We start from the raw sequence: 13,394 nt of genomic DNA, 5'->3' as shown, positions 1-13,394 counted from the left end.
ATGTCAGCCCGTAGTAACCGCAAGGTTCTACTGAATATTAGAACATCTTTCATTTCACTTTAAATTCCTTCAGAGAGCAATATACTTTTGTAGAAGAGCCGTGAGATTCAATAAAGAGGACGCGTGTTGTCATCAAGAGTAATATCCCTCTCTACTGAAGACTCTCTGAAAACAACAGGACTTTCTTCTTAGGCATTAGTGCTGCTTACTTCTTAAAATTTTGACTTAATTAGTGGTACTAACAGAGTCACACGTTATATGTGACTTTGTTGCAGATTATTTTTGTTAACTTTGAAATGTATTATATTGTAAATCATGAAAACACTTTATTAATACTCATATACTTGATACTTCATCACTACCTATAGAAGCTCTGAGTTTTAACATCTGGTAATGAACAATGAGCTTGGTATTGGTAAACACATGCGTAAAATGTACCTTATTTACTGAGCCTCGATGTGCACGTTTGAAGAAAATGCTATCGCTGCACTAATTCAGTTTCAATTTATCAGCAATAGGTTATACTATAGCTGGTTCCAGATTTTAAGTGGATGAAGATTCGAAGAAAAATGACTGCTGTGTACAAAGCGTAACAAAAAAAAACGTCCTTATCAAGTAGGTTATTTTCGTAGAAAGTTTAAACATATAGGCAAAATTTTAAACATGCAAAATGAAACAGAGAAGCAAATGCTTATATAATAGGAAAGGCATACAATTGTATACAAACAATATCATTGAACTACTGATTTTTCGCGAGCCAGATTCATTTTTTGAATTAAACTTCACCTGTACTCTGTGCATGTTTGCATAGATTTGTGTCAAAAACATATAACATACCACGAATGTAGGCGATGGTAATAAGGAAGGCAATGGCGTTATGTAGAAGCGCCATAGTTAGGTGACTTACTTCAAACAATGTGCGCAGCACTTCTCAAGGCCCAGGTTTGTACGCCAGGCAACCTAGTTCGGCACGTGTTGTTTTCTGAAACCAGGTTGAAGGACGACCTTGCAGGTGTTTTTCTTAGAAAGCAGTGACAATGTGACTGCGTGGAGAAGTTGTCTTCTAGCTTACAAGTTAGTAATTTTGTGCAAGGTCCCTGCTTTGATTGACACACCTGTCTTGAAATTTGAGACATTTCCACGCTGCATGTAAGATTTCATCCTGGCTCCCAATTGAAACCATTGTAGTCCAACTTATTTAAACACTTTTTGGAGTGTTTTGTTTCAAGGGAACATTGTTTCAAGGCGGCTGATAAATGCACAAATTTGTCATACGTGATCATCAGATAAGTCACTTCGAAGAGAGCAAGATAGAAAAAAATAAACAAATGACACCTACTGCATGGTACAATCGAGTTCTCAATGTTGCAGCAAAACTGAATATTATCTCAAAACCGCTCTTTGTTGCGGCGATTCCCGATACCGGCGTTGTTCATTTCCCATGTCAGTGAAGTGCAGTAAAAAGGTATTGTTGCAGACTAAACATACTTTATTGTATTGCATAAGGTTAAGATTGCTCTACCATTTTACCTAGTGAAATACAAAATTGCCGCTTTCCGTAAGAGAAAGAGAGAAAAAAAAGAAGGCCGAAATATTCACAAGGTATTGACATCCGGTTTGCTACCCATTACTGGGATTGCAGAAATAGGGGCAGGAAAGAAGGCATAGAGAGGGAGAAAAAAAACGCACTTGTACTCAGGAGACAACAGAACTGCACACAGGAAGGGCGTTCTGGCTACAACCAGTAAGAAAGGCCGGTCTATCGCAAAAAGCGCAGTATGTTTGCAAGGCCAGCTATAAATTTCTCAATGTACCTAGGAAGTGAATGTTTTTATCTTATTATAGAGTAACTTGCTGACGAGCATATACATTTAAGTGATTGTGATAGTTTTTTATTGTATTTCAAATAAAATGAGCACACTTCTTCAGGCTGCTACAATCAGACGTGACGATAATCGAGTTCGTGAACATAATAATAATAATGCAAGGAAATTTAATAGCGACGCCAGGTAGTAGGCAGAAGGCCGGTATGGACACAAATACTTGAGCAGTCCAGCGTCTACAGCTCGTGCACACACTCGCGATTTGCGCTCAGAGATGGTCCCAATAGTGATTGCCTTGCGAATTGCCCACTACAATATCCCGGCGACGATGACGAGCCATCCTGGCGACTGAAGGTGACGAGAGAACAGGAGGGTCGTAGCAGGGCTTGAGGTGACTGACTTTGACCGTCTCACGACCAAGGCGGCGCTTGTCCGTGGACGGCTTGAGCGGTTCAATCACATCGGTGGCAGAAGAAGGGTGCTGTATGACGCGGTAAGAGCCAGTATATTTCGGTGCAAACTTGGAAGTCAGTCCAGGTGAGTGAGAATGTAATCGGAGCCACACGAGAGAACCAACGGGGAAAGTGTCCTGAACAAGATCATGGTCGTGGCGATTTTTTTAGAGGGCTTGATTATCGGGTGTGAAGGACCGTGCAAGCTGACGACACTCTTCGGCATGTTCGGCCATTTCAGAAACTGGGCTGAACTCGGAAGCGTCATCAGGATTGTATGGCAGAATTGTGTCGAATGTGCTGCGTGGTTCACGACCATATAAAAGACAAAAATGGAGGAAAGCCTGTTGATTGAATCGCCGTATTGTAGGCGTACGTCACCAAAGGAAAAAAAAAACGTTCAAATTGGAGTGGTCGAAATCAATATACATAGCGAGCATGTCTCCTAGGGTTCTATTGAAACGTTCCGTTAGGCCATTCGTCTGAGGGTGGTAGGCTGTTGATGTGCGGTGTACAGTACGGCATGAATGTAGGAGCTGCTGCAGTACTTCAGACAAAAATACGTGACCTCTCTCACTCGGGAGCTCCCGGGGTGCACCGTGACGAAGAACAAACCGATGCAAGATAAAGGTTGCAACGTCACGAGCACCAGCCGAAGGTAGCGCAGCCGTTTCGGCGTACCTTGTCAGATGGTCGGCAGCCAAAATCACCCATCGATTACCACCAACAGAGCACGGTAGCGGCCCGTATAGGTCAATCCCAACACGGTCAAATTGGCGTGCAGGATATGGTAAAGGCTACAGTTGACCGGGTGAATGAGGGAATGTCTTGCGCTGCTGACACTAGGAACATGAGCGAATATGTTTGCGTACAAACGTGTACATACTCCGCCAGTAGTGAAGTTGGCGGATCTGCTCACACGTCTTTAGCGCTCCGGCGTGTGCGTGTTGCGGTTCAGCATGAAAATATTTGCAGATATCAGACCGTATATGGCTGAGTATGACTAGCAGCCATTTACGACCCACCACTCGACTGTTTCGACGGTATAACAGGCCATCCCGTCTGGCGAAATGCGTTGCTTGGCGGCGAAGAGCATGCGGATAACTGGAAGTTGATGCGTCAGAAAAGATATTCAAGAGCGAGACAATCCAAGGGTCCCCCCGCTGTTCAGATGGCATGTCTGTGACGCTGACGGCAGAGAGGGGCAGGTCAAGGGCTGATATTAGCGTATCATCAGGTTTACCGGGTGATCGTAAAAGCGCATCTGCGTCATAGTGCTTTTGCCCCGATCGGTAGGCGACGTGTATGTCGAATTGCTGAAGGCGTAGTGCCTAACGTCCGAGGCGACCAGAAGAATCTTTCAGTGAAGCCAACTAACAGAGTGCGTGATGGTCAGTTACCACATCAAATGTTTGGCCGTACAAATAGGGGCGAGACATGTTTAACGCCCACAAAATCCCGAGGCACTCTTTTTCCGTAACAGAATAGTTGGCTTCTGCCTTAGTGAGGACACGGCTGGCATAGGCGACCACATACTCCATAAAACCTGGTTTGCGTTGCGCGAGTACTGCACCAATGCCGACGTCACTTGCATTCGTGTGTACTTCGGTCGGCGCAGTATAGGGTCGTAGTGGCGCAGTACGGGTGGTGAAGTAGGGAGTTGGCGCAGTTTTGCGAAGAATTCGTCAAAGGCTGCTGTTCAATTCAAAAGATCTGCGGGACCAGCAAGGAGTTTGGTGAGCGGTGCGATGATGGAAGCAAAGTTCTGGACAAACCGACGAAAATAGGAGCACAGGCCCACAAAGCTCCGTAGTTCTTAAACTGTAGTCAGCTTAGGAAATTCGGCAAAAGCACGAAGCTTCTCAGGGTTGGGAAGGATGCCGGCTTTCGAGATGACATGACCAAGTATGGTGAGTTGTTTAGCCCCGAAGTAACATTTCTTCAGGTTAAGCTGAATCCTGGCGTTTACAACGCACTGTAGAATCTTACGCAGACGAGTGAGATGTGAAGTGAAATCGGGTGAAACGACCACAACGTCATTAAGATAGCACAAGCGTATGTTCCATTTGAGACCACGTAAAATGCTGTTGATCATTCGCTTGAATGTTGCGGGCGCATTGCAGAGTCCGAATGGCATTACGGTAAATTCATAGAGACCATCCGGTGTGACGAACACCGTTTTTGGACGATGAGACTCAGCCATTGGGACCTGCCAATATTCTGAGCGAAGGTCAAGCAAGGAAAAGAATTCCTTACTTGGAGACAATCGAGAGCGTCGTGTATGTGGAGAAAAGGGTAAACATCTCTCCTCGTAATGTTGTTTAGGCGCCTGTACTCTACGCAGAACCGGATCGAACCATCCTTTTTTTTAGAGTACAACTGGGGAAGACCAAGGACTACAAAAATGCTTGAAGACTCCACGCTGTATCATGTCGTCTACTTGTTCTGGAATTACGCGACGCGCCGCCTGGGACACACGATAGGGGTGCTGGCGCAAAGGAGTACTCTTCCCTGTGTCAATTGTGTGCACAACTGTGTTCGTTCTTCCTAGAACCGCTTGGGGAAAGTAAAATGAACACCTGAATTCGTGCAACAGGGTAACAAGCTGCTCTCGCTGAGCCCGGGCGAGATGACTGTCAATAGAACGGTTAAATGCAATGAAAGACACGCTGTCCGAGGCAAAGTGAGAAACCAATGCGTTCAGCTCCATATTCAGCTTGGTGTCGAAGAAATCGGCAGACACTATATAGTACCTTCATCGATAAGCTGAATGTGGCCGAGCGTCTCGTTGTGGCGTAAACTGAGGGAGCACGAGTTGGGATTGGAAATAAATATTGGAACCGGTCTTGACAAAGCGCAAGAACGGCGAATGGCAGCGATGTGTGGTGGCGGCTACTGAATATTTCAGATGGCGTGAATAGGACGGTAGCGCCAGAAAGTGAAGCACAGCAGGCAGGGACAAACTGGGCGCTGAAAGGAGGAAGGTCTATATCCGTCGTGACGACAAGGTTGCCACACTAGATACGGCCGCATCAACAGAAGGCGCATCACGAAACGGTCACAGCTCCACTTCGGCCTGAGCGCAGTCCACGACGGCGTGATGACGTGATGAGAAATCCCATCCTAGGATGACATCGTGGGAACATGAAGCCAACACGTAAAATACAGTGGTGTACAAAATTCTTATTCTTCTTGTTCGTCTCTTTAATAATACTAATAATAATAATAATAATAATAATAATAATAATAATAATAATAATAATAATAATAATAATAATAATAATAATAATAATAATAATAATAATAATAATCATATGTTGTTATTATTATTATTATTATTATTATTATTATTATTATTATTATTATTATTATTATTATTATTATTATTAAAGAGACGATTAAGAAGAATAAAAATTTTAGTTGGCACCAGGATTAAAAAGCTTATGCAAAATATGCTCTCATCTAGCGGCCACCATTCGCATGGCCGCCAGGTTGAAAGCTACGTGCCCTCCGGATGTGGATGGAAGGAGGGTAAGGATCAGCAATGAAAACAGATTCTTTCATCTGCCATGTTGCTTCTATTGAGAAACTGGGGACGCTACAAAAATAAAAAAAGAGGTTTGCTGGAAACCAACTACCATGTTATCACATTTGCTGGTCACCGGCGAGTAGAAGAATATCTTTCGATGCTCCAGATACTGTTCACGAATAACACCTTGTTTACATTCGCTGTGCTTACTATGCATATGTAGTACGTGACAGCATGAACACTCATCAGAGAACAGTTTTTCATGCCATGCCGGAACGAGACAGTATTCGCGCCGTGTGCTTGCAGCTGCAGCCAAGCAGGCTTCGTGTACGACCTTCTAAAAGCTGCATTGCGAAAACTTGCGCTTGCCTTTGCCACTGTTGGCAGTACCTAGCCTAATCAACACCACCTAGATTTTTTTTCAAGGCCTCGGCAAGCCTCCGTCTCGTCAGCGTGACGTCACTGCTGTGAGTTCTGTGAGAAAGCAACGCTCGACTGGCTGAGGTCGGAATGGCTTGCGGATTCTATTCGCCAAATAGACAGACAATCTTTTTCGCTTCGAAACAAGTTTTCAGTAGGCAAACTGTAGGAAATTATTACCTACTATCTAACAAAGAAAGCTTAGCAATAATATATCTTTCAAATGATGTACTTATTTACTTGATTTATTCACGCTTTAAACATTTTTGGGCACAGCCGAGTGAAATTGGCAGCGCATGACAGTGCGTCTGGCCACATTGATCTTACGTGCTCGCTCGCTCTGCTGGCTGTTGTGGTTGTAGGCTAGTTGCATTTTGTTACCGCTCACGCTGTTTTTTCTCTCTCTTTTGCTGTGTGAGCATGGTTGGGTAAACTACGCAGTATGCCTGGATGCTGCTGTGCACCGGGGTGCAACTCTAACTATGCTCATGGACCTAAAGTGCGCGTCTATCGGTTTCCGATGGACGCCGACCAAAGAACCGCATGGACGAGAGCGATCCCTCGCAAGGACTTTGCGCCCACAAAGTACACTGTGGTAAGTGCGTTCTTTCACTTGTCGCAGGTGCCTACGCATGTGTAAACTCACTCAGTTATGCAACTAAAAACCTTTAAATTTTCATTATTTGTGAGCTATGCCTTCGGGGCACTTCCAGCATATATTACGAAGGACTTGAGACACGCAGTATTAGTAATCGTGCTGTTTGCCTAATTTTTGTTTTCGCACGACCAGTCTTGACAAACAGGTACTTTCCTCGCAATCTCACGCCTAGCTCATGGCCTGAGTCGCTCTAAACGGACTGCAGCGCCTGATCAAATCCTATGAGAGTTAGATGTAATAAACAGCGCTCGCCTGTTGGGCCGCCTAACAAGGCATTGCTACTATGATAATGCCTAATAATGCAGCCACATTTTCTGATATGTAGTTGACGAATGTCCACTAACTTTTTCTTGCTTGATTTTTGTGTTATAAGCTCTGTTTAATTTTTCTTTTTTTCAGGTGTGTGAGAAGCACTTTCATACAAGTGATTTTGTGACCGCGTCGTCCTATCAAGATGAGAAAACCAGACGAGTACTTGAAGTTCCTCTCCAGCTGAGACGACTCAAGCCTGGTGCTATCCCGAGCCTATTTCCAAACTGCCCTTTGTATCTTTCTCGTCCTACTACTGTTGTCCGGGAAGGTCCTGAAGAGAAGCGGCTTCGTCTAGAGGGAGAATCGCTACAGAAGGCAATAAGGCAGTCCACTGAAGCTCACAAAGAAGAGAAGAAAAAGAATAACATCAGTACTTTTGAAGACTTGCCCACCGCTCTGACAAGTTTCCAGACAAACACCTTCTGGACAAAACTTGTTACTCACGACAAAGTCCTCTTCCTAAACTTCGATTCTCAAGAAGCTCCAACTGTGCGTTTTTCTGTGACAGTGTCAGCTGATTTGATTGTGAAAGTGTTCGTTGGTGACGTGCAGCTTAACAAGCTTGGGACCCTCGTGCTTCCTGTTTATTTGTGTGATCTGTGGGAAATCGACAAGGGTCCTTATTGCTGTGCAAAGTTTGGCAGGAAACTTCTCCGACAGCGAAGAACGCTTGCAGATTGTCATGAAGAAGACAGTGAAAACACTGGATGAACTAGCGTCACAAAGTTTCCCACATGAGTGGCAAGTGGAAGTTGTCAAGTTCGTAAAACAGCAAATCGGCATTTTACTGAGCAGAACTTCGAGATACCCTGTGGTCTTGCTGGTATTTGCTAGCCTTGTGTTCACGATATCTCCACATGCGTACAGATTTATTAGGTCCACATCAAAGTTGAAACTTCCACATCCCGACACAATTAGACGTGCTTGTGGGTCATACCGTGTGAACCCATGCTCTGAGCAACAAGATGCTTTATTTCTGTCGTATGCAAAGAGGCTGGCCGTAAGAATGGATGACCATGAAAAAACTGTGACGCCTGTAATGGACGAAATTCATCTGCAGCCCTACATTGACTACAAAGGGGGTGGTCTAGTAGAAATGGCTACAAACAGTCAAAACGCAGCAAAAACTGCATATGTGTTTATGATTCAAAGCCTCCTGTCGTCAAGCAAAGACGTAGTGCACATCCTTCCGGTGGTGAAAATAGATGCAATACAGCTGCATCAATTTCTTCGTGAGCTCATTAATGGGCTGGAGGCAACAGGCTTTCGAGTAATCGCGGTTGTTTCAGACAATAACTCCTTCAATGGGAAGGCAATGTCATTTTTTTCAGAGCCACGGAAGGTTGATACGGTCTACAAGCATCCATCAGACCAATCAAGACCACTGTTTTTTTATTTTAGATTCTGTTCATGTTTTAAAATGCATACAAAACAATTGGCTTAACCAGCGTAACAGTGGTAAATGTATGTTTTTTCCAGACATCAATGGACTACCTGACAAGCCGTGCGTCCTAACAGCTTTATTCAACACGCTGCTAGAGCTCCATGAGAGAGAAAGAAATGAGCTTGTACGACCTGCTCCAACATTGTCTTTGAAGGCACTGAAACTTTCGAACTTAGAGCGACAAAACATGAAACTTGTTCTCAAGGTGTTCAGCAGTTTCACGATCGCAGCTCCGAACAGTGCACAAGCAGCATAACTGCAGCATGCCAAAAGCACGGCCGATTTTATCAGCACTGTCGTAATGTGGTGGCGCATAGTGAATGTTAAGACGCCGGATAAAGGGAGGCACCTTCGAGATGACTTACAAGAGCCCATAAAGGCAGTTTGTTGCCCTCAAATTGAGTTTTTGAACACAATAGTCAGTTGGCTCGACTACTGGAGAAGCCTCAAGCATGACACTGGTCATTTCAGTCATGAGACGCACAATGCATTGCGTCACACGTCTCTTGCTCTTGTTCTGGTGACAAGCTACTGCCTTGAAAAGCTTGGATTCAGGTGCGTCTTACTTGGGAAATTCCAGTGGGACTGCCTTGAAGACAGGTTTGGCAGGTACCGACAGTTAAGTGGCGCACAGTACCATATCTCCATATGAAGATGTATGAAGCGGAGCACAAATTGAGGCTGCAGAAGGTCCTCGAGCTGCCAGCGAGCGACGAGATTCCTCTATGTTCCTCCACTGATGAATTTCGTGATGCTTTAAAGCAATTCCAGATTGTAGTCGGAGAAGAGGACATTGCTGCAAAGCAGCACACACTTCCAGCTACAACTTATGTCGCTGGTTATTGCGCACATGCTGCACTCAAGAAGCTTAAATGTGCATTCTGTAAAGCGAATCTAGTTGTTGAGAGTAGGATTCTTACAATTAAGGCAAACGAGCTCATAACGAGTATCACAAGAGGTGGACTTAAGTTTCCCCAAGCTATCGTTGTGAACGCCGTACTGATGATAAATATTGTTCTCGAGAAACTGACAAGTGAAAAACACGCAGCCAAATTTTATGCCTGTGAAAAGCAGAAAGAACTGCTTGTTTGAATGACAACACTCTTCCTTGAGTGTAATGAAGACTTTGATGTTTGTGACAATGGCCATACGCCAAATGTAGTGATGGGCTACATACTTAGTGCAGCAGCCAACACTTTGTTAAAGAACCTTTGCAAACGAGAAAACAAGCTGTCTGAAGCCAAAGCAGCTAAATGAAAACTGAAGACACTCCAGGCGTAATCTCTCGCACATGACTGATAATTTTTCCTTTGTGTTTATAAAGCCAAATCGTTTGAGCTCCCAGTTTCAACACCTTCTACAAGATCATTTTAAAAATGTTAAAAGCTTTATCTCCACAATTTTTTAAAGTATTGTCACATTTTTCCTTTTGTTGTGAACATTGCCTTTCTTTTGGCACTTGAGCCGTTATGTGGAAGAATAATTTGAAGATTTAAATAGATTATATCTAACCCATTTCGTGTGTGTTCAATTACATCTACTGAAAGTAAGTCAACTAAGTGTCGAAAAGATTTTACAGGTAATGTCATGTTTGCTTTATTTTACTTTTTATGAAAATATTGTATGCGAAAAACTTCGCATGAATCCTCGTTCAATGGTTTTATTTCATTGTTGATTTGTTTTTAAAAGCATTTTATATAATAAAACATGCAGTCTTGTTTTGATACAAATCTTCTGGTCCATTTACTGAAATGCAAAATAGACTCTCCAATGCCTTCAAAAACGTTACATAAACCAACGAGTCAGATAACGCGCCTTACTTCAGTATAATCATAACTCACTGAGGCACACTTTCTCACGTGTGATATTATAGCCAATAGACTTATTTTCGTTTCCCGTTACCACTGCTCTGCTGCTAGGTGTGAACTTGCCCATTGCATGATGAGCTCATCACAAGGTTCTGCTACAATTGTAAATATAGGTGTAAATATCAAAAACGTTTCGGGGGTCTATAACATTTATTTATTTTATTTATTTATTTATTTATACAATACTGCAGACCAATTTAATGGTCCAAGCAGGACGGGCAGAAAAAAAGAATGTTCACGTACATACAATGCAATGCAAAAAAACAATGAAGCAACAAAACGCAGAATTCACTTGGAACTACAAAATAAACAAGCCACGGTGAAACCGACTTTTCGCACAAACATAGCAGGGTTTCCAATCCAAATAAAACTAGAAAATCACGCACAACTTCAAGAAACAATGCTAAAAACCCGAACGTCAGTAATTAAAAGTTTCTAAAATGATCGTGTAGGGCTGTCATAAAATTTCCACTAAAAATTCTTTCTGGCAATTTATTCCAGTCATCTACCGTGCGTGGAAAATACGAAAACTTAAAGGTATTTGTTCGGGCAAGAAATGGGGATAAACTGTGGCTATGTGTGTGTCGTGTTTTCCTCGTGGTGGACGGACTAATGAATGGAGTGGGTGATAATCCAGTCTTACACTTAATTAGGGATTCCATAAAAGCTAAGCGGGCAATTTGGCGTCTAATGTGTAGTGGTTGGATTTTATTGAGTGCCATGATACCTGACGGAGAATCACTTCTTTTATATTTATTATAAATAAAACGAACAGCCCTCCTCTGAACCTTCTCCACTTCGTTAATGTTTTTGTTCGTGTGCGGGTCCCAAACAACCGCTGCATACTCCAGTTTAGGCCTAATTATGAAATTATACGCTAAAAGCTTAACGTTACTAGGTGTACCTCGAAGTTTATGCCGTAAAAGACCAAGTTTTTTTGGCGCTGAAGAAGTTACCTGCTGAGCGTGGTCGTTCCAATCTAATCTGGAGTTCAATACGATACCTAGGTATTTAAACTTACTAACCTCCTCGATTAAGGTGTTTTTAATTTTGTACCGGAAAGTTATGGGGTTTTGTTTTCTGGTTATACGTAAAAAAACTGTTTTTGTAGTGCTAATTTTCATGCCCCATTTGTCGCACCAAGATGATATGTCACATAAAGCCCTATCTAGCCGATGTTGATCAGAAGCAGACTGCACTTCAGTATAAATCATGATATCATCCGCGAACATTCCAATACTCACAGTATCACCAACCACAGACACTAAATCATTAACATACAACAAAAAAAGCAGGGGCCCCAGCACACTTCCCTGGGGCACACCTGATGTCACTGTTAGAGAAGAGGAACAAGTACCATCGATGTCTACAAATTGCGTTCGATCTTTCAAATATGAATTAACCCAATTTACAAGTGTAGAAGGAATTCCTGCTTGTTTAAGTTTTAAAAGAAGGCTACCATGAGGAACCCTGTCGAATGCCTTGCTTAAGTCTAAAAACAAAACATCAATTTGCCCGGAGTGATCTAAGATTGAACTAAAACTATGAACGGCGGTGACCAACTGCGTAACGGTAGAAAATCCCCTTCTAAAAACATGTTGGAAGGGACTCAATGTTTTATTTTTTTCCAGTACATTAAGAATATGGTTAGCTACAATATGTTCTATCATCTTGCAACAACGACACGTTAAGAAAATTGGTCGATAATTGTCAACATGGAAACGGTCTCCTTTTTTAAAAACTGGAATTACACTAGCCATAAGCCAATCATGGGGCAGCACGGACGTCCGAAAAGATTCACGAAAAATGACTGTCAAAAACCGAGCTAAAGATTCTGCATAGCGACGCAGAAAGGCGTTCGGAATTTCATCCGGGCCAGTAGTGCACTTAGGATCTAATCGCAGAAGCATTTCAAAAACTTCTTCAAAAGAAACAAGCTCGATCTGTTCCGAATGAGCCGCCATATAAAATTCATCAGCTTGATCGTTTGAAAACACAGAATGAAAAAAGGAATTGAAAGCATTAGCAATGGAGAGACGAGATGTTTCCATCTTGCCATCAACCAATAATTGATCGACCGATTTACGTGCACTACAGATGTGATTCCAGAACTTTCCTGGATTGTTTAAAATGAACTGAGGCAAACGTTCGCAAAAATATCGTTTCCTTGCGGATTTTACGCTGCTCGAAAGTTTGGAGACTAACCTATTTAAGACATCACAATCGGGACTGCGAGTCTTCTTGATACGTTTAATTCACCGTTTTAGGTGAATAATATCTCGGTTAATCCATGGATTGACCCTTTTGGTTCGTTTTTTCTTATCAGGTATAAAATACTTTAAACAAAATTTGCAATGCTCTTTAAACATTTCCCACAAGTGCCGCACATCATTACCTTGAAAGCTTTCGTAAGCTATATCAAGGTAATCCAAAACAGACTCGTCCCTCGCCCTGGAGTAGTCTTTGACATATGTATGCTTAACTCCCGCCAAACGTTTTTTAGGTTCTAGAAAAACATTGGTAACTACAACCTTGTGATCAGAAATCCCGTCACTTACATGTAATGAATAATCAGAAAAACTGCGATCTAAGAACACAAGATCGAGTACGGACCTAGCTGTACCGCAAATTCTGGTGGGCTCAAGAACAACCTGGTTTAAATTATGAGTTAGCATAATGTCGGATAGAATATCAGAGTGCTCTGCGGCTCCGACACATCCAGTAGGCCAATCAATACCTGGTAGATTGATATCGCCAACAAGCATAAGCCTGGTTTTGCGGAAACTAAACAAATGATCTTGGAGCTTTCGCAAATAAGAAGAATCAGAACTGGGAGGTCTGTACAGCGCACATAGGACGAAAGTGAAACTAGAAATTGTTATCTTGAG

At 42.7% G+C, this 13,394-nt stretch overlaps 1 protein-coding gene and 1 pseudogene across 2 annotated transcripts in view; one reads left to right on the top strand and one right to left on the bottom strand.

The window, feature by feature from the left end:
* LOC142765648 (papilin-like) overlaps positions 1–13,394 on the bottom strand; it is a 63,804-nt gene that overhangs the window by 33,455 nt on the left and 16,955 nt on the right. Inside the window, exon 1 of one of the 2 annotated variants that reach the window (XM_075866989.1) lies at positions 838–942. The exons of the other annotated variant lie outside the window; for it this stretch is intronic. Within the exon in view, the coding sequence (XP_075723104.1) occupies positions 838–892 (55 nt within the window). The 5' untranslated portion in view covers positions 893–942. Of the gene's footprint in view, positions 1–837; positions 943–13,394 lie in introns of those variants that run through there. 2 annotated transcript variants of the gene reach the window in all.
* LOC142765043 (uncharacterized) lies at positions 6,560–10,368 on the top strand (annotated as a pseudogene).

The sequence above is a fragment of the Rhipicephalus microplus genome, chromosome 6 (genome assembly GCF_043290135.1).
Source record: "Rhipicephalus microplus isolate Deutch F79 chromosome 6, USDA_Rmic, whole genome shotgun sequence".
NCBI lineage: Eukaryota > Metazoa > Arthropoda > Arachnida > Ixodida > Ixodidae > Rhipicephalus > Rhipicephalus microplus.
The sequence above is the reverse complement of the archived record's forward strand: the minus strand, read 5'-3'. Positions and strand labels throughout refer to the sequence as shown.